Source organism: Amphiprion ocellaris, chromosome 19, assembly GCF_022539595.1.
Source record: "Amphiprion ocellaris isolate individual 3 ecotype Okinawa chromosome 19, ASM2253959v1, whole genome shotgun sequence".
Taxonomy (NCBI): domain Eukaryota; kingdom Metazoa; phylum Chordata; class Actinopteri; family Pomacentridae; genus Amphiprion; species Amphiprion ocellaris.
The window spans coordinates 2,503,391-2,526,415 of record NC_072784.1 but is presented as its reverse complement, the minus strand read 5'-3'; the positions used below and the strand labels follow the sequence as shown (position 1 = coordinate 2,526,415).

The 23,025-nt window shown below is 37.8% G+C and overlaps 1 protein-coding gene across 1 annotated transcript; it reads left to right on the top strand.

Annotated features, from left to right (window-relative positions):
- Positions 1-1,253: 1,253 nt before the first annotated feature.
- On the top strand, positions 1,254-19,971 carry LOC111581746 (homeobox protein Dlx4a-like). Its single transcript, XM_023290050.3, has 3 exons — positions 1,254-2,096; positions 6,595-6,791; positions 18,177-19,971. The coding sequence occupies exons 1-3, from the start codon at positions 1,760-1,762 to the stop codon at positions 18,417-18,419; spliced, it is 777 nt and encodes a 258-aa protein (XP_023145818.1). The 5' UTR covers positions 1,254-1,759; the 3' UTR covers positions 18,420-19,971.
- Positions 19,972-23,025: the final 3,054 nt, after the last annotated feature.

Here is a 23,025-nt window from a genome sequence, read left to right as displayed (position 1 = left end):
AATAAAAATAATGCTGCTTTTCCAAATGCATGTTTCCTTTACATTCATAAATTGTAGCAAAATAAAAAAAAAAATTCGGTTTCAATAAAAACAATCTAAAAATGAAGTTTTTGGTCAATTACGCGCCGCTAAAACACTTATATAGCAGACTATGACGTGCATATTTCTGTGCAGAGGTGATTTATCTGCATCTAATATTTCCACTCCTGTGATCCTCCATGATTCTGCATGCAGAGGTTTTCTGTTGCAGCAGCTCAGTCCGGGATTTCCACCGCAGATGAGCGTAATGACCGCGAGTTGAGGGAAATTACAGTGTCCGAGCTGCTGCTCTGCCAAAATCACAAGTTTTGAGTTTCTCCAAGAAGGACGATGTTTGTCGTAATTGTCCCCCCGTGTGGGACCACAGGCGGTGTGTTCAGTGTGTGTGTGTGTGTTCCCTTTTTCCACTCTGACATGAAATCGAGCCGTTTTTATTCAATTCATTTGGAGCCAAAAAAGAATAAAAGAAAAAAAATGACAGAAAGCGCAATAATAAGGAAATTGAATTACCGTGGATCAGTGGTCAGTGTGTGTGGATAAAACACACTTTAGATAATAAGGCCTGCGACCTTTCAGCAGCAGCTTATGAAAATAATTTGCTCTGATCCGCCTTATTTTGCTGTTGGCAAACAATTACAATTTCGCCCGTTTACTAAAGCGGCCTGCTGCCTTTGTTTTCATCACACAAAATTTAAAAAAAAGCATATATATTTATTTTAAATTTCATTTTCGGGGAGAAATCAGACATTTAATGCCACACTGAGTGATTAATTAATGTTCTGTACAATAATGTCAATGGAGCATGAATTTAAGGCCTCCAGATGTTAGACTCCAAAAAATAACTTGTAAATGTAACGAATGTTCCTCCTGCTTTTTTATTGTTTTTAATCTTTTTGTTTGTTTGGTTGTTTACTTATAAACCTACTCAGTCATTTTAATTAATAAACTCACTGTCTTGTGTTGCAGGAAAAGAGGAATCACTGTCTGCACATTTTTGTCCACGGTGTCACATTTTTAATATTTTAATGCGTAAAAATGAATTTTTGCTTTTCACTTCAGAGTTCTTCAGACATTATTCAGGCCTCGTTCTGCGCCAAAAGGCTCCCGGTGCTGCGCCGGTCCGCCGCCGGTGCCGCCTGTGATTTGTGTGACACGGTGCCGCGCTGCAGCCAATGAGCGCGCTGCTTGTGCCAAGTGGAGGCAGCCGGGGGCCCGTTCAGACGCACAGTGCGCTCTGGAGGGGAGGGACGCGCTGCTCTGCTCTGCTCTGCGCTGCCAGGACACTCTGCACAACACGGGGGGAAACCAGCCTCGATCCGAGTGTTTTAGGACCGAGAGAAGAAGAAAAAAAGTCTGAATCGAAGGATATTAAATCTGTTTGTTTTCTGTTTCTTTGTTAGGAGTTTTTGGCTGTGCGCATTCCGGTGCCATGCGTCTCGACTCGCTCTATTGGACTCAATGGTTTTGAACTCTGAGCGTCACGTTTGTGGACCCTTCAGCTGGGATGTAGCGGAGGACAAACCCACCTAAACCCGCTTCACGCCCGCTTTTTCCACCGAGCAGGAATAAAGTGTCGTTTTTTTTTAGCGTTTTTGTGCAACAAACACTCCTGTGAAAGTGCTGACTTTTCTTTTTTTATGGTGGGTTGCCAGATGATGACCCCCATCCGGAGGCCATAGCTGACCCCTCTGTTCCCTCCACATCACTGCCCCTCACCCCAATGATGACTATGAGCTCTATACCGGACACTTTGGTCCCGACTGATCCCTCCAAATCGGCGTTTCTGGAGTTCGGCGGCCACGGCTACCCCGGACACCCCGGACACCAGCAGCCTTCCCCGGGCTTGTCCCACAACCACTACCCGGTCCACGGCCTGCACGCCGTCGGGCCCTCGCAGCACGACGGGCCCTTCTCCTCCGGTGCATCCTCGTACGGACGCCCGCTGGGGTACCCGCCCTACCACAGTCCCGTGAGCGCGCACCACCCCGGGGCGTACCTGCCCTACCAGCACGGGGGTCACAGCGGCGCGCTTGGACACACCAGACTGGAGGATGCGGGTACGTTTACGCACAGTTCAAAAGAAAAATCGGGAAATAATCTTCTACTTTGGCCTCAGTATGATCTAAAATAATTACAGACTTTATTTATCTAGTGTTGAAAGATGACAAAGAAAAGTTTAACATAGACATCACAATAAAGGAATTTAATATATATTTTTTCATTTACAAATCTGTGTTTCATCAAACTGATGCCACAGAGGTCATTAAATGCATCAATAACGCACGACGATTACAAGTCTGATCACAGAGGGGGAAATTCAGACCATTAAAATTCCTTAAGTGGATCTATAGTCTGAAAAAACATGAAAATAAGCCACAGTAATAAGGCACAATAATTGGATCCACACACGGTGGGCTTTGGTGTGTTTTGGGGTTGGACAGGAGATGGGTTTGAGGCCTGCTCAGACTGTGGGACACCGGGCCTGTGGTGTCCCGCAGCGGCCCGCGGGAGCTTCAGTCCCTCCAAAAACAACCCCAAAACACTCATCCTCATCTTCATCATCATCAGCCACTGTGTTTCCGTTTTTACGAGAATTAGTTGAAAACATCTGAATGGAACCAAATCTATCAGTGTTTTAAGCATTAAATGTGCTGTGAATTACAGATTTGGACATTCCTTGAACACTGAAGGAAAGAGATAATTTTACCTCTGATTGTAATTTCTTTTTTGCTTGTATTGTCTGATCTTCTTCAGTGAACAACTCTTATAGAATAAAACCAACAGAGGACAATATAAATATAAATGTAAAACCTAACAGAGGGTGACATTTTATCAGCAGACCTTGTGGCATTAGCAGAAATTCAGACAAAAACACTGCAATAACACATTTTCAATTTGCCTCATCCTATTTTATGTGTCATATTCAAACATGTTCCACAGTGAAGAGGAGTCATCACTAGTGGCTGTTTGTCAGCAAGTATTTATGTAACGTTAACTGTTAACAGATGCAGCTGAGAGATGGATTTTAATGTAAATATTATTAATAATGATGCTGCATTTCCTTCTATACATTCAAAGAAACACTAAACTGCACACAAACACTGATTTTTAGTTTTTCTGTCTTCCCTTCTTTATTTTTTACTTTTGTTCATTTTATGTTTGATATCTGGAACCCGGATGCATTTGGGTTCTTTTTTTTTTTTAGTAAATTTCTTTGGGTTAATTACTTTGGTACCTTTTATAATTATTTTGCCCCACATGCAGGCTCTCCTTTCCTTTTTAGCACAAACACATCTGGTTCTGTTAATTTTACAAAATATAAATCCACCAGGAACCAAACAATGCATAAAAAATGTCAAAGTTGCCTATAAATATATGGTTTCTCAATTTACACACACAAAACATCAGAAAATTCTAATAAATAACAGTAAGGGATTTAATCCAAACCAATTTTTGTGCCTTTGTCACTTCAAGTCTGTAAATTAAAGCTGCAGTGAGTACTGAAAAATATTTATTATGTCTATTAATGCAATTTAATATATTTTTTCATAAATTATTAAATTCATTGATGATTATTTAGTGTATTTTTAGTGGTTTTAGTAATTTTAAGATAGAAAAAAGGCGAATTCTCTGATTTCAGCTTCTTAAATGGGATTATTTTCTGCTTTCCTTCCTCCTCCTTGTCATGTTAAGCTTTGGGAAACGCTGATCGGCATTTTCCGGCATTTTCTGACATTTTGTAGATCAATTAATCAAGAAACCAATCAACAGATTAATCAACAATTAAAATAATTTGAAGTTGTCACCCTGTTAAAATAAATGACTGAGAATTTTACTAATTTTTTAAAAATTATTTTAAAAATCCACACATAATTGACAGAACAACACAGCTGAAAGTGCAAACTCCTGACCATATTTATTCTATTTTATTGGTTCTTATTTCATTTCATTTACCTCCCATGTTGTATGAATCTTGCCTCTTGCACATGTTGGCATTTTTCATATAGTCTTGTTTTATATGAATGTTTGATTTTATCATTTAATGTTGTTATTTTATTACTCATAGCTTGTTTCAATGGACCATCCAGCGGCAGCTATTTAGATTTTCATCATGCCTCCATGTATGATGACATTAAAACTATTCTATTCTATTCTGAAAGCCCAACGTCAGCACTTTGAGCAGGTTTTCACTGTTCATCTGGACATAATACTTAAATGAAGTTGTGCTTCTGTAAACAAAGTGCATTCCCAGACGACTAGAGACACATTGGACAGCAGTTTCTACGTCCGTAAACATAATTTCAAACGGGTGGCACAGAAAATGATCGGCTATAAATCATGATCAACACATTTCATCGACTCTGTGATCAACAGTTTTTATCCAACATCGCAGCTCCCAGTTTCTAAATCAGCCTGTTTGTATTTACATTATTGGACTTTTCTGGCAGTTTGATTGGGCTCTAATTGAAATTGTTACATAAAATATTATGCAGCACAAGTCTTTGTTTATGAATGACTTGTTCTGGGAAACAAAAGAGATATTTGTTCACACTCAGCCCAGATGATATGAATTATTTCCTTTCTTTGGCCTATTAACAAAGCTTTATTTTCTCACCTTGGTTAAATATCCTATTTGGAGCCTAGAGACTGGTGACCACCTCAACACATTTCTACTTATTGTTATAGATGGACCCCTGGGCCCCAATATAGGAGGATTAAAACTCAGTGTGCTCACTGGAAATTTACACCCTAACAAGTTTTCTCCCTCTCGGTGAGATTGTTTTCCCCTCCTCTGGGGTGGGGACGCTTCAGGCCGGCGGTTCGAATCCCTCCTGGCTGCCGGAGCTGCAGCTCGGTTACAGAATCTGAGCGTCTTGTGAGGCCTTGGCTTGTCCACAGCTGTTCTCTCCTGCCACTGCAGGCTGTGAGCTCATGTCATAACAAAGATCAGCGTGGGCGAACATATACAGAGTATTGCTTTCCTTTAAAAAAAAAAAAAAAAGAGGAGAAAATGCCTCCTGGCTGAGCTGCATGTATGGTGGAATAACTGTAAACCAAACCAGAGTGCAGAGAAGAAAGAGGATCGATCTGTCAACGTTTTTTACTGTCATTTTTTTGCATGCCATTTATGTAACACTGAATCACTGTAAATAGGTTCATCAGGAGAAAGAGTGTTTTTTAGATGGTTTTTCTCTTGAAAAAATACGTTTCCCGACTCCTGCACAGTTTTTAATGGAAATATGCCATAATATGTAGAACAGTACTGTAATTTTTGCATTTAATTCTCAAAAAGAATACGGTTTGTCCCAGTTAAATGTGCATATTGTTGCACTGATAACAGAAACATGCTGCAATATTTATAACAAGTAACATGACAATTTCTACATTTATTACATGTAAAAAAAATACAGTTTGTTCCCGGTCAAATTGATGTACTTTTGTGTTAATAACGGACATATGCTTTAACATTTATAACAGCTTTAACTGGAATTTTTGCTAAAAATACACATATTTAATGTTAAATACACTAACTGCTGTGCTGATAATGGAAACATGCTGTAATATTTATAAGTTACACAAACTTTATTTTATATAGAGAGAAAGATCAAAACTTTTTTTACAGTAAAATATGGAATGAAGCACATTTTTAAACCCTAAAATCAGCAATTACAAGACATTTCTTTACCGTAAATGTAGAAAATGTTTTACTGTAATTTTACGGTAGCATTCTGGTAACCACAGCTGCTGGAATTTTACCATAAAAACCACGTTTTTTTTTTTTTTTTAACAGTGTTGGTTAATGTAGCAGGGAAGGTATCAACACATAATTTGACCAGTTTGTCCCATTGTTACTGTTAATGTGGGTTAGTGGATGAATACGTTCTTCAGGTTAGTTGTGTTTTATATATATATATATATATATATATATATATATATATATATATATATATATATATATATATATATATATATGTAGATGCTGGATAAACCAGTATTGTTTCTGTGCTATATTGACCCATGCTAGATTCATTTCTCAGCAGTTTTATCTAATTCTAGCATGACAGATTTCTTTATTTATGTCTTCAGATTCAGTACTGCAATCCCTGTCCCCTCACCAAATAATTTTATTTTGACATTTTCTGTAAATTTAAATTTAAAAATGCCCAAGAATATTCTTTTACTATGAAAAAATTAGACAAAAAATATGTAATTAAAATATGTAAAATTGATTAAGAAAAGGTTTCCTGTTATTTTTCAAAAAATGTTCTTTACTGAACCAAAAAATTCCCCTTAAAAAAAAAAAAAAACGATTAATTTCAAACGTGTTTCTGTGTCCTCGATATATTTCTTTCTGCTCTACAAGAGGCCTGACTGTAGTACAAATCCAGGTCTGCTCACTGAATTTCTGCTTTAACCCTCCATAATATATTAATGCACTTTACTTTTAGTGTTGTTGTGTATAGTACTCATCAAAAGGGCCAGTTTTTGTCCCCAGCGTTGATATTCATCTCAGTAAAACTCCTCTTCTCCCTCCCTCCCTCCCTCGTCTTTTAGAGCACGAGAAGCCCACGGCGGTGATCGAGAACGGGGAGGTGAGGCTGAACGGGAAGGGGAAGAAGATCAGGAAGCCTCGCACCATCTACTCCAGCCTGCAGCTCCAGGCCCTCAACCAGCGCTTCCAGCAAACCCAGTACCTCGCCCTGCCTGAGAGGGCTGACCTGGCCGCCAAACTGGGCCTGACGCAGACCCAGGTAAGAGTCAGGTTTAGCTACTCTAACACATTCAGATAAACAACAAATACAGCTACAAAGGGACTAAAAAAATAAGAATATTCTATCTTAATATGAGGCATTTAAAACTCCTGTTGTGTTCATTTACAGGCACCAAAAAATATTGTTTCCTTGTCAGAAAAAAATCCAAAAATTCAGCAAAACAAATTCCCTTAATTTCTGAAAATTTGCAAAACCTTCAGGAAGAAAATTCCAATAATTCCTTAAAAGTTTCCCTTAAACATTTTTTTTTAAATCCCTCAAATTTGGCAAGAAAAGTCCTATAAATATTTTCAACAAGTGAGTAAAAATCTTCTAAAAAATTCCATAAAACATCTAAAGTGATTACTTAAGTAAAACTTCTCATATTTTCTTTAAAAACATTCCCCCCCAAAAATCAACCAAAATCCAGCGAAATTCACTGGATTTTGGTTGATTTTTTTGGTGAATGTTCTTCAGAAACATTTTTAACATTTCTTTTTTTCCCCACCAAAAAATGTTCAAAAATTTCCTAAAAATATTGTAAATGTGGACATCAGAAGTTTCACTGTGAAAATCTCTTTTTTTCCCCCCACCTTTTCAAACTTTAAAACGGGTCAATTTGACCCACAAGACAACATGAGGGTTAAAAAAAAATAACAACCTTAATATCTCTTATGACTAAGATTAGGAAACACTAATATGAAATTTCCCTAATTGAGGGTGTGAGTGAAACACTTAACATGAAATTAGATTCAACTCCAATCCGTCACACCTTCTGATTATTTTCTTTGTTCATTCTCACATTTCAATAAAAGCCCCAACAGCCACCGGAGCGTTCTTCCTAACAACGTTCCTCCAAGTGTAATTATATGCTGACATTTACTAAGATAAAGTTGTCACGACGAGTTTAGTTTATGTCATGAGATCCACGGCCAGGAAGCAGCGTAAATCACAGAGGTTGTGCTGTAGTCTGAGTACATTTGTGTCGAGGTTAAAATTTGGTTCATCGTTTCCTCTCAGAACTTTGTATTTGTGTATTTTCTTTCTCTCCGACACACAGTCATGCAGCAACGCTTCATGGCAGCCATTTTGTCTGTCGTGTGACGTCGGTAAACCAACACTGGATCATGTTTTGTAGCCTCAAGGTCATTCTACACTGGATTTTATTAATAATCCACAGTATTTTTCTATAAATATTGTTGGCGAAACTTATCTGAGTATTCAGAGTAGTTCAGCTTTTATACAGTTGATGAAAGCTTCAATATTTATTGTTCTAAACCTTCAAACAATCCCCTAGTGACCAGCAGATATTGCACTTTACTTTTTTCTAGTTCTTGTTTACCATTTAGGAATGACAAACCTGTTTAAAAAGGGCTTTAACCCCAGTTGAGACAGTTTTTTCAAAATAAAATTGCTCTCAGGCATTTTTATGTTTGTGTTAGTTGGCTGAGAACACTATTTTTTGTTGATTGGCTTATTTGACAGACTGTTTTTCTCTTTTCCTGAGCCTTTTTAATATATTAGAAAAGAAGGGAATACATGATTTGAGGGCTGTTTCTTTAAAAATGTAAATTACCAATGTGGGATTATTAATTATAAGCAGAAAAATACACAGATCGCATCATTAGCAATGTCCGCCTCATTTATTTCATAAAATACTTCACCTACAGACTGGTCCATAAAGGCAGTGTGGAGTAATCAGATTATTTTTCTGCCAAGGTAATGGAAAACCATTGACCCTAGATAAATATAGGCACATCAAAAAGTCGTCACAAAATGCGCGGTGAGTTATCTCCATTATCTAACATAATGTGTTTTTTTAGGGAATAAAGTTTTTTTATTTACAGTTTTCATAAAACAAAATAATATAAATTAAATCAAAATTAACTAAAATAAAAATTAACTAAAAGAGAAAAAAAAGCCTAAAGGAGTCAACAAAGCAACCGCCTTTTACAATATTAACATCTTGAGAGTGGCGATGAATCAGCCAAGCTGTGCTCCACACCCATTCTAGATAACTCTACGTCCTTATATATAGTGCCGATGCACCAAAAACCCCATATTCTCTCAAATTTGTGCTGTTATTGGGTTTCTACAGATGCAGTCTTTCCATCTGTTTAACAGACAACATCTCCTTAAGCCAGTGTGCAGATCTGGGTGGAGTGCTGGATTTTCCAGGTCAGAGGAACACGTTTCTTAGCAACCACCATTCCTCAATGCAAAGCAATCTGCACATCAAATGAAAGTTACAAAATCTCTGCAAAGCATCCAGAGATTGTCAGGTTGTGGCTGGGTTCAGTATCTCTGGAACAGACAGTTCTGAGAGACATTTGAAAATTGTTGTCCAAAAGTTACACAGTGTCGAGCTGAAAGTAGAAGAAAAAAGATGTGCTGGTGAACCTTCAGCAGAGCAACACTAAGAGGACTGATGGGAAATCGTGGATTTTTGTTTTGGACTAATAGAGCTTGTCAATCTATACTGTGTCTTCCCATAAATCTGTTGATACCTCTGAATTCTAACCAGTGTAGCTGACTTCTTGTATGACGGCTGATAAGTCAGGAGTGGCAAATGTTTGGACTTTGGAGAAAGCAACAGATGTTCATAAAAAGGATGGGTGGTCTGGTTTATTCAGAGTGGGTCAGCTTTTCCTTAACGTAACGTCTGATTTGTAGATATCACAAACAATGTGAATTTGTAAGGTTTAATTTGGAACAGTATTGAGCAAGTTTTCCTAACTGGTCATTCAGAAATGCATTTGACTAGTTTTATTAGTTAATAGGTAATATATTTTTTAAATAAATTAAATAAGCTAAAAATAATGTATTATTAAATTAATTTTCAATTGCATATATCTAAATCCATTAAAGGTCATTTAGGCAAAAGTTGTGAGGACAGCTAATCAGAACCAGGCTAACCTTTAGCAGAAGATTAGCAATTGTGTTGCTGCATTATGAAATGATTTAGCTGCTACCACTTGTAGCTAAGCTGGAAAACAAACTGAATTACCAACACAGGAGTTTGTCAAAATACATATTTCTCATCTACAGTTAAAAGATAAATACCTAAATTTATGTTTAAGCTTTAGCTCGGCTAGCGGTAGCTATTGCATCAGCTAGCTTCGGGTTAGTGTCATTAGCACAAAGTGAGTTCATTCCAAAATTTTGTAAACAGTTTTTCCTCTTCAAAAGAACAGGTAAGATTTTTAAATAATAGGATGTCTATTCCTATCAAAATTCCACATATTTTATATGTAGACCATAGAAAAATTGCATTAGCATGCCTAAATGCATAAGCAGCTATCACATAAGCTAGCTAGTGTCGTTAGCATTGTAAACTGCTTTTAGCTCTTGTGAGGACCAGGTCAGACTTGGAACATGGGAAACATTTTTCTGGCAAATAACCTATCCTGAATGCAGACTGTGGACAAATTGACTTGGCATGCCAGGATGCCGTTACTTCTGGTCTAATCGTTGTGACTGTAATTATAGTTATTGTTCTTCACGAGGCAACAGCAGGAAATGATAACGCTGGACATGTAGCAACATCTTACTGCGAGCAGATAAAGGGGTTTATGACACATGTAGGCTTGTAGTACTCTGTGTGTAGGATTACCTCAGATACATTACACATGTCAGGGAGGTGAAAAATAAAGGCTGGAGTAGCGAGCAGGTGTCCTACTGGGGAAACATTAGATAGGAGTGTTTGGGAATACCTCATTTGAAATGTGATAGCTGCATGTGAGTGTGTGTACTGAGTATACATGAGCAGCCCATGTCATCAGCTGAACTGTCCTAATCCCAGATGAATTAACCGCTGCAGCTATGTTTACACTGGGAGTAAGAGATGATCCATTCATTTGCCTTCGCCTTTCATAGCGGCAAAAGTGGTTTTCATTGTGGTCTGCTGCAAGTCGTACTCACTATGCTTCCTTAGTGTGCTCACTGCAGAAGCATGCTGTTTTTCTGGTGCCCTTTCTCTATTCTTTCAGATGTTTTGGATTAGACAAAGTGGGTTTATCTAACTTTATCACAACCTTTACAGTATTCAGCTGATATTAGAGTGCAATTAATAAATATGACGTCAGTTTCAGGAATGGAGGCACATTTTTGTGGTCTTAGGATAAAGACTGCAATTACATCTATGTGAATTAAGTTTAAAGGCATCGCTTTTAAGAAATAACAGAAAATTTACAGGAGAGACCTTTTATATTACCATATAGCCCCCAATTTGGATGTTATACCGTTTAATAGGTGTCAGCAGACAAGCAGGGACCTGTTCTTCCTACTGCTAGTAGGCTTAATATCCTGCTATCACTACATTTAATGGCAGTGACGCCACAATTGATGCCTACAAAAAGAACTAAAGTCCATATTTGGAGGCTTGGAAGTGAGGATATTTATCCTTTATTCAGAAGACTTGAGTTCAAATTGTATCTTGGACCTAAATAATTAATAGTTTTGTTATTTGACTTCAGTCTTGGTTTGACTTTTCACTTGCTGTTTTTTGACTCTCTGCTTATCTGGACCAAAGTTACTCGGTTAGGTTGGGGAAAGGATCATGATTGCTACTTTTGCCACGTGTTCCAAGGTTCCATTTTGTCTCCGGTGGAGATTTTTACATAACTGGTCATTTAATGGGCTGAAAACCAAATCAGGTGCATATAGCAACCCTACATGGTTCTTAAAGCTCAGCATTTGCAGGACGTTTTACTTTGAAATCACTCCCTATTTAAACTTTTACAGTCTGCCACTTGATCTGGATGTTTTTATTGTCCAAATACTGATATGTAAATCTGTAACTATATCTGTACTGAATACTTATATCTGCAGTGGAACAAAAAATAGTGTTGTCTGTAACATTTACAGTATAGCTGATGGCAATGACTCAAGCCTTTCCTACTGCGTCACACCCTTACCTTTTTGTAACAGCGTGTGTTTCTTTCACAACATAATTGAGAATTCAATTTAGCTGAGTAGAATGTTTGTTGAAGACAGGGTTGGAGTAACAGAGCAAGCTGGTGCTTTTCAGATGCAGCGTTGGAGTAAGTGACAGTTTCTTTTGCAACATGGCTTCTGCATAGCTTAAACAAGCAAGATATGACATGTAAATTAATGTGCTTTAGAGGTGCTGGTAACCTGGCAACCAGCAGCTGGATGTAGCCTTATATTTAACTGCGTATTCCAAAAATGTTGAGCTATTCATTCCAGGCAGCCGTTTAATTTTCTTACCTTAACACTAAATAATTAACTATAACTTTAAATTAAAAATACTTTTAATTATAACTTGGGCTTCATGGTTGTTGCTCCATCGGTTTATTGTGTTGGTTCTGATAAAACTGGACTTACTGGGAGGTCTTAGTCCAAAGTCATCACATATGGATGCTTTGTCAGGACCCCCTGGTGTCACATTTTAACGCATTGGTTACCACTAACATGCAGGTTAGTCTGATAGACTTCCTTAAGCTTTGAAATAGAAGACATAAAACCACAGCCAAATGTTCTCTGCAGCTGCTTTTCAGACAACCGATCACCTACATTGATTGCATTAAAACTGCGTTAAAAATCATTGTTGTAAATATACACTATCATTCAAAAGTTTGGGGTCGCTTAGAAATGTTCTTATTTTTGAAAGAAAAGCAGTTTTTTTCAATGAAGATAACATTATATTAATCCAGTGTAGACATTGTTAATGTGGTAAATGACTATTGTAGCTGGAAACAGCTGATTTTTAATGGAATATCTCCATAGAGGTACAGAGGAACATTTCCAGCAACCATCAATCCTGTGTTCTAATGCTACATTGTGTTAGCTAATGGTGTTGAAAGGCTCATTGATGATTAGAAAACCCTTGTGCAGTTATGTTAGCACATGGATAAAAGTGGGAGTTTTTGCCTGAGTGACCCCAAACTTTTGAACAGTTGTGTATTTACTATCTATTTGTGGCCAGAATGGTACAGTATATTTAAAATGTAAAACATCTCCGTCGCCTCTCTTCTGTTGGTGACCTAGTTAATAGACGAAGACGCAGAACAGCTTGTACTGAGACGTACAGTCAGCTGTAATTAGCGCGGTGTGTTTACGTGCTTTATGTATTGTGTACTGTGCACATTCCTCACATACATGGGTGCACTTTAGTCCACACTCATGCATCTACATATGTAGCTCATGTGTGCATTTTCATATACAGATGGAAACATAAACACACACACATTTGAAGATAGTGATCGTACACCACATCGCCATTCCCGCCTCCATGCCATTAGGCTGCCAGCCAACCGCTGACCGCCTTCCATCCAAATGGCTAATGTTCCCAGATGCAGCTGAGAAACGGCACGTAGCACAGTTCTGATGTTTTTCCCTGAAACTTTCTTGATATCTAACCATCTCATGCTGCTTATACAGCACGGAAGATCTCTGAAAAAAACCTCTGATCAACTTTTTGGCCAAGAATCCAGGAATATGCAGAGATTTGCTGGTTTAATGCATTAATGTTGACACACACTGTCTGTGTCGGTGGCACCTGGCCTGCCTCTCCGCCACCCTCCTCCCTTCATGTCGGTGTCATTAGCCACGCTCTCAGGGAAGCTGTCAACTCCATGTTGCTGCTGGAATATGAAACCAATAATTACAGAAGAAATCCTCTCAGTGAGGCTGCATTAAGTTAACGTGCTGTTGATTGACTCCTGGCCTCATAAGCTACGCTCCATATACTCACTTTGGGTTTTCATCCACAGCGGTACACCACTTCAGGTAATTATTATATTGGAGGCACTGCGGTTTGGTGGCTGTCACTTTTATTACTTTCATATATAGATTATTACAAAGAAGGAACTTAGCCGTACAACTATAATGAGAACTACAGATTTCTGATATGATTTTTAATATTAGTAGAATTGACCAAATATGGTATAAATCGTGAGGCTATAGTTTAAAGTGTTGAGTCATTATGGGCTTTAATTACAGTGGTATTGCATATTTATGGAGTGACGGTTTCGTTTTATATATGTGCCACTATCCATGCTAACGTCTAACAGGCGCTGATTGACGTCAGCAGATACACTGGAACAATAGAGATCAAATTAAACGTCACATTTTGCTCTCCATGACTTCTTGGGTGTGAAAGCTGAGTGCCTTTATGATTACTGGGTAAAGGGATCATTTTTTCCACATATTCAGAGTCAATTAAAGCAGCCTGAAATTTGATTTTTTTATTCAATAAAATATCTTCCATGAAACCACATCAACCATTTTCATAAATTCCCATAAACTCCTGGGGTAATAATCCCCAGGATGGAGGAGAAAACAATTTGAGGGCCAAGACTGTTTTCTCTTCTTTTGTTTTCTCCTCTTTTCATTGGACTTTCATCTTTTTCTCCTCCACTACTTGCCAGAGCTTTTTCTCTGAGCGACACCAGTCCGTGGGCGTTTGTTTTTTTCTTCTTTACGGCGAAGTTAAAATCTGTTTCAGACAAAATTAACCTTCACTGACTGTACGATTTATGATCCATTCATTCCCCGCTGAAGCTGACAGTTTGCCCGAGAGGCATATTTGTGTAATTTGATGCTCAATTTGCAAACACAGTTGAAACAGCGATCATACCATTTGTATCTACACCAACACGACTGATTCATCTCTAACCACAGAACATTTATTGAAGCGAAATTCAGCTCAGTATTTTGAGATATTCTATATTTATTGTGTCTGTACTGTCAATACATATGCTTATTGTTCTTACTATGGGCCTGTATATGGAGAATCAGCACATTTTTAATAATTTAACATTAAAATTGTATGATTCTGAACATCAGTGGTGGATTCTTTGAATTATATCTTACAAGTATTCCATTAAACACTTAATAACTCATCCATATATCATATATTTACCCTTCTATAGGACTTTAGACTACAAACCATTAGTCTGCAGAAATAACTGTGTGCTGTTTTTTAGCTTCAGGTTTAGTATCTGACAATACTAAGCTGTTAAATTATTACCATCAGCTTGTTAAGCTCTTAAGTTTTAAAACCACTGACTTCATATATACAAACACTGCAGGTCACAAGCTTGGACACATCTTCTCATTCAATGGTTTTTTTTAAATTATTTTCTACATTGTAGATTAATACTGAAGACATCAAAACTATAAAAGAATGCACATGGAATTATGTTGTGAACAAAAAAGTGTTAATTTTCATTATTAATCTACAATGTAGAAAATAATGCAAATAAATAAAAAGCATTGAATGAGAAGGTGTGTCCAAACGTTTGACTGGTAGTGTACACGTATTACTTTTACTGACATTCTTATCAGTATGACCACATACTCTTTCATTGTATTGTATTGTTTTATGTTTGTTTTAATATGTATTATAGCTCCCTCTTTTGCTAAAATGTCTTTTAAATGTTTTCACCATTTTATATAAGCTGCATTAATGTTCACTAAAATTCTGCTCACTTTTAGGCTTTAACTTCCATGGAGCTGCTAGGCCTAAAGCTAGCATATAGCAGAATTTGTATGTTTATTTGTTTATTTTATTTTTAAAATGGGATAGTTGGTATTAATGTACATTTCCACGTAAATACGAGAGATTGTAGCTGTCTGGACAGTTTCTATCTCAAGTCCCATTGGCAGATCAAAGATAAAGAAATTACAAATAACATAAAACCATAACTGGACAAAGACAAACAAAAAAGAAAAATAAGCAACAAGTGATAACACATAGTGGACAGAACAAATAAAAGCAGTAATTAATTACATTTACACATGGTCATATTGCACATATCCCTCTATCATTATTGCACATTGCTGTACTACACTTATCCCTCTGTCTCTAGAACATCAGATTCCACTACATGTATCCCTCTGACACTATTACACACAATTGGATTGCACATTTCCCATTGTCACTGTTGCACATATCAAGGTCTACATTACACATAATTACCCTATACGTGTCCCTTTACCACTATTGCACATATCCCATTATCACCTTTAACACTACTTAAATAACTGACAGCTAACATTAATCCTGTCCTCATGCCTCTGATAGCTGATTGTATAAATGTCTGTTAGCAGAAAATAATGTTCCATTCAGACATTGTACACTTCTTGGTAATGGTGTGTTAACATGAGTTTCCTTTTTAATAGAAATGCCCTTTAAAAATGTTCTATATCAGGCAAACAGTCATGGTTAACTGTTGGTAATGTAGCCGCACGTTTGCAGCAAGGTCATATTTTCATATGCAGATTTTGTTTCTGGAAAATGGTTTTGGTTGCGAATTTTGCAGCAAAGTGATATTTTTGAATGCAAACTAGTTTTAAGGAAAACTTGTGGGGGCTTCTGACTAACATTGTGGTAAAGTTCATCCATTAGCGTAACACGGTATACCTCTGAGGATCAGAGGTGGTTGGATACCATCCCAGCAGATACTGGGCGATAAGTCACCAGTCCACTGAAGGGAAACAGAGAATCAGACGACTATTGATGCTCACATTCATACCTATGGACAGTTTATATTGCAGGTACAGCATTGACAGCCAAGCAGCAGGCCTGAACTCACAGCTTCCATGTTGTGATTGGACAACACAAACCTCTGCACCTTGAAAGTAGCAGGGACATTTTTCTGCAACATTTCCAAACAACTACCAGAAACTATAAATGGTACCGTTACTTCCCATAGCTCTATTGATGCCAAACATGAAGTGACATGTTTGTCGCTGAGGGCAAATTTGTTACCGGAAGTTTACTAGAAGTTTAGCTCTAGTGGCAAACTGTGGTGAACCACTGGTGGAAATGTTTACTGCAATCTGGCAGAATGTTGCCTTAAATTGGTCACTGTTGTCCAACACTGGCACACTCATAACAAAGTTTTTTTTTAATGAGCTAATGTCTTTGCTGCAAATTGTACATGAATTTGCCACCAAAATTTTTCTTTGGTAAGGCGTCGTTTAGTTACGTGGTTTACAGCTTTCTTGTTGTAATGGATGGATGCGTTCACCGCATGAATGATTCCTTTTAAGAGTCGGAAACAAACGGTAACAATGCTGCCAGAAACAAAAGAACCGGTAACGTTAGTTGCTTCCAGAGGTTAAAGAACCAGAAATGTTTGCTCACCTTACTGGCAGAGATGTCAGAACTGGCAATGTTAGATTCACTGCCAGAGATTTAGGAATCAATAATCATAGGTAACCAATACTGTCAGTTAACAATACTGTCAGTTAACAATACTGTCAGTTAACAATACTGTCAGTTAACAATACTGTCAGTTAACAATACTGTCAGTTAACAATACTGTCAGTCATGACTCTACTGGAACACAGAATGCAAAAGGATTTCTGAAGATGATGCAAGTAGTTGAAAAAGACTACAATAACCCAACCTTTTCTTTGAGTTATTCACATATTTTATCCTTCAGTTGTGGAAAAACTAGTGTAAATGTATGTTTTATCATAGCTTTAATTGATGGTAATGGTTGGAAAAGAGCAGCCCAGTAGGTGAAGAACAACACCACATAATGCAGTTTCATGATGTGTTGTTGGCCTCTTTGTTAGTGTGACTCTTCGTTATTATTGTTATTATGTACATGTTTGGTGTACAGTAATTTCAAAACCCTTTAAAGTTCACTCACTGAAATACTTTGAACTTCAAAATTTCAACCCTAGAGTGTTACTGGAGGACATAAGACTTTTTTACTTTTGTCCCATTTTCCAAAATTTTTAATTTTCATGTTAAAATTCAAGGTCAATGAAGTTACCATATATAGTTCCTTGACCGTTAGTGGCACAAAAAAAAAAAAACATTCCAAGAAATGTATATATCATCATTTAGCAGAAATGCTCAACCATAATAATTTAATTTGTGAGTTTCGGCAGCTAACCATGGTTAGTTCTGACGTTTCGACCACAAATATGGAAAAGGATCAAGCCACAAGTCTGTCTTTTTCCAACTTTAGAGACGAGAGAAAGTTTGATACGTTCCAGGCCTCTGCTGATTGGTCAGATGCCACGATGTAGTGTGATGTAACATAGAGTGATCTTCGCTGATTGGCTGGGTGGAAAGCCAGCAATGCTATGTTTAATGTGTGCGGAAGTTACCAAATATGATCACTTGCCTGATAAAGGGAAACATGGTTCCCAAACTGACATGTGGTGACAGTGGCTCAGGTGGTTGTGTTGGTTGTCTTTGAATCTTGCGGTTTGCAGTTCCTCCTGTACAACCAACTGCAGCAATCACACCTGCAGTCTCCCCAGGAATTGCCAGTTCTAGTTAAAGGAGTTTTTCAGCAACCGATGACGTAAAACACAGTAAAATTCAGTTAAAAGTGTGTCCTGATGAAGTTTCAGGGCCACAGTTTGAGTAACTCGTTCCTTTTTTCTATTCTTCAGGTGAAAATATGGTTCCAAAACAAGCGATCCAAATATAAGAAGATCATGAAGAACGGGCCCTGTGGACCAGAGGGGGACCACCTCGCTCCCCCACCGCCGTCCTCCTCCTCGCCGTGCTCCCTGTGGGACATCAGCATGGCCGCCAAAGGCACGCCGGTGCACTCGGGAGGGTACATGAACAATTTTGGACACTGGTACCCCGGACACCAGCAGGACTCCATGCCGAGAACTCAGATGATGTGACAGAAAGGAGGGCGCCAAACTTCCGGGACAATTTACGGATTTATACAAGCGAGCTGAACTGGAGCTATGAGGGACAAGGACATTTTAGAGTCTGAGCTGCTCTGGAGGCAAAAATAATAAAATCATCAGTTGTAGTAAATAGATATAGCAGCTACAAAACTGCTAACATAACTGAAAAATTATAAATTATACTGCTAAAACTGCGGGCTGCACAGTGGCTTGGTGGTTAACACTTTCACCTTGCAGCTAGAACATTCCTGGTTTGCATCCCGGCCTTCCCAGGTTCTTTCTGCATAGAGTTTGCATGTTCTCCCTGTACATGTGTGGGTTTTCTCCGGGTTCTCCGGCTTCCTCCCACAGTCCAAAAACATGCTGAGGTTAATTAATGATTTTAAATTGTCCGTAGGTGTGCATGTGAGTGTGATTGCCTGTCTGTACATGTAGCCCTGTGACAGACTGTTACCTGTCCAGGTGTCCCCTACCTTCACCCTAAGTCAGCTGGGATAGACTCCAGTCTCCCTGTTACCCTAGTGATGATTCAACGGTGTATAGATGATGGATGGATGGGACTTAAACTGTCCTCCAATTCTGGAACGACCCAATGGGATGGATGGATGGATGGATGGATGGATGGATGGATGGATGGATGGATGGACAGCTGCTAGGACCATTGCATTTTGAAACAAATGGAATTCATTGAGTTTTAACCATTTGCAAATTTCAACATCAGGACGTAAGCATAAAAACTACAACATGTTAGCTGCAATTGCAGCATTTTAAAATAAACTTGTAAGACTTTTTATTGTATTTACATACATATATCAGCTATATCCAACATATCAACAAAATGACTCATATCAGATTTGATTAAGGGGATATAAATGGCAGCAAACAGGGCAGTGGCTGAGATGTGAGCTCCTAGTGACACATACAGCCAAATTAAACTAAGAAAGATATAACTTAGAGTTTGCATAGTTAGTCTAATAAACTTACAAACATCACGGAGTCATCCTGTGTGGAGCTTTTTAACACTGGTTAACTTGCCTTCATTGCAATGTCCTGACTTTCACATAAAGAAGTAGATTTAAGAAAATAAATCCGACTTCTTTAATTAAGAATTAAGCCGAATCGTTGTACTTCTGCTGAACGCCAACGTCACAGTTAAATGCTAAATGTTGTTCTATATCATTCAACTGTTCATTTGTAAGGAGGAACAATGCTTCAAATAACAATAACATCGCCAAAATAAAAGTGTTATTTCTGCCTCCAGAGCGGCTCGGCCTGCCGAGATATTTTTGATAAAGCTACAGCTGACGCTACGACTCAAAGCTAATGCCATCTCCTGATTCTGGACACTTCGGGAGGTTTTGGTTTGTTTGTTTGTTTATTAGTGTTTTTTGTGGGCAGGTACACGTGTAAAAAAGAAAAAAAGTTTCTTCAGGGCTTCCTCATGTGTTTTTTTAATAAACTGTACTGATTCGGTGAACCTTCTGGTTTGCTGATGTTAAAGACAGACCAGATTAAAGAACTAAATAAAAGAAAGTTCTTGTGATGCTGACTGTTGTTCATGCAGAGCAAACAGATGCTCTGATATAACATAAAGGCATATGAACAAAATCCCATTCTGTGGTACTGGTGGAACCCCAGAGAATATGCAAACCTGTCTCAAATATTACATTCCTATACAACAATTATCAGACTTGACTTTTGTTTTTGTTCTTTGGTTCGGTTTAGGCACCAAAAGGAGTTGAGTAGGTTGGGAAAATATCATTGTTTGCACTAAAAGCATGTTTGCATCCATTATTTTGGTAACCAGGGTTACAAGTCTGTCCTCATGTAACTTGTGATTGGTTGGCTGAAGCAGAGAAACAGTAGAGCAATTCAATAAATAGCAAATATATATTGAAATGTTCTATTTGTAATCCAGGAGACAATATGTTCCTTCAAATATGTTCCAGAGAATGCAGTTTAGTCATTTAGTTGTATTGGAAAGTCATTTTTAGCATTAATATATATATATATATAGGTAGACATCCTACACTGTATATAAAACTCAACCAAGATCAAGCCAAACAGAAAAATGACAGAAATGTATTTAAAAACAATATATGTAAAGAAAATACATGTGCAGATTTTGTCATTTTCTGAGTCAATATCATGATATTCTGGCCTCTCACTCCACCCAGTCCTCTTCATTTGCTGGACATCATTTGTTTTTACACTTTTACCAGATAATATGAACTTCAGGCATCGGTAACATCTTGCTAAAATAACATATTCGTCCTCAGTGGAAGGTCTTTGTGCGCCCCAGTGGCCCCGGGGCCATTTTCTCTAAAATCGTAAATCAGAAGGCGCAGGTCACATCTTTTGCCCCGCAAACATCTGGAAACACAAAAAGAGTCGTCAACCATCGTCAATGATTTTATAAAATGACCATGTCAATTATAGGTAATTTAGGACACAGCTTGTTAAATAAAGCTTTCACTCTGACGCTATAATTATGCGTAATTGTCAGTCAAGGGAATATCCCTCCGCCTCGGGCCCCGAAGGAGCCGGCTAGGAAGTGGTGGATTGCATCAAACTGGATTACTGAGGACTAATCCTTTCACAACACATCGATCTGCTCAATGAATCTTACAGATCTGCATTGGAATGTTGATGATTTATGCTGTGTGGCTGGTGTTTTTCCTAAGGCTTCATTTTTATTTATTTTTTTCAAACACAAAGGCAAAACATTTAGAATACTAGCATATTACATAGTAGTATATTCTACAGATGGACTGAACGAGCAAAATAAGTTTCAGGCTAAGTGACCTTCAGGTGGTGGTTAATAATAAAACAACAAGACATGAAAGATGTTGGTGCTTTCAAAGATAATAGACTTGTATTTCTTACCTGACACTGAGAGACTGCAGGAGGGAAATTTCAAGCTTCTGACTTATTAACATCATATAGAAGCATGAAGAGTTACTGTAATATCTAATATCAGCATATAATCAAGACAGGGTGCTTCATGTGTAGAGATGTTAGCAAAATCTAGAAAAAATGATGGAATGAGTCCAGCTGGCAAAGAAATGGGATGGAAAAATGGAGCAAACTGACAATAATAAACTGTGTAGATGGTCTATAAGCTATACTGAAAACGTTGGTAGTTTTAGAGGAAAATCACACTTATTCCTAAACATTGTCTCCAGATTAAAAATAAATCCGTCCCTTACTTTTCAAAATTATTATTATGCTTAAATGTATACATAGTCCATGTGCTGTTTTTAAATAACTAATAATACATTATTATGATTATTATTACTACTATTACTACTACAATAATAATAATAGTTTTTCTGATTGTGTACTCTATACATAATCAGAAAGATGGTTGCTGGGAATACAAGTGATTATTTGAATTATACACTTAAAAATATTGCTTTTTCTGCTCATAGCTATGGGTCTTAAAAAAGGGCAATATTCCTGACAAATTACAATTCTACGTATCACATTATAAACATTTAAAATGCCCTTATACAGCCTCATATTAGGAAGAAGAGTTGGCATTAATAAACACTTAAACACCCTCACTTCTAGGTTCATAGCCTCCAATGGTTGACATCAATGAAAACTTAAAAATGCCTTCATATCTGTTTATATGGAATCATATTAGCAGTTACAGTCGGCATTAATAAACACTTAAAATGTCCATATAACTGGTGAAAGTGTTTCTAAATGTCTAATTTGGGCTGGGAATAAATGTGCTAGGTCGTTACCAACTCTGCTTCTTTGGCACCATTAGCTGAAGACTCTGAGAATGAAGTCACTTCTACCTGGACGTAAAGTGGCTTCGTTTTCGGGAAGAGAATTAATTAGAACAGTGGAACACTGGAAACTTTCTTCCTCTTAAAGCAGAGACAGTTGGCTGCTGTCTCTTCAATGGGAAACACATGTTGGGGAACCTGAACGTTTTGCCACGATATCAGCAACCTTCAGGTGAATAAATGACACTTAGGTTACTAACAGAACTGCATTCTGTGAGGAGGCACCGTTTTAGTGGCTCATGATTGATATTTTACGGATCTTCTCTTGCTTTGTTGTCTCTCAGGGTTCAAACAGCTCTTTACAAAAGGGGCCAGGGGATTTTCAGAAGGGCCCGACTGACTTAATCTGCTACTGAGAGCAGCATCCTGTTGCCTGTGGCAGAGTTCACACCGTAGAGTTTTATGGAATACCTCAAATGCGTCACGTCGTCCTAATGAACTGATGGAGGCCTGTTGGGGGCTGAGGGAACATGGCAACACCTTGGAGGAAGGCAAGAAAAGCAGAGAAAAAAGGGCCACACATGCACGCTAAAGCTACAACCAGGAAAAGACTGAATTATATCGTTTAAGGTTTTATTTCTTGACAAACAGAACAAACTTTTGAGGAGATGGATACCTTCCGATCTACTTAAAGATCAAAATTATAGTTATAACCACACAATTCGCTGTTAAAATATTTTTTTTTTTGCGTCGATGGCACCGACTATCTTTGATATAGTCAGATACAGTTTGTTTTCTGCAGTACGTAGAAGAAGACCTGGTTTCCATCTACCTGCAGATGTGTCCAGTTCGGTTGC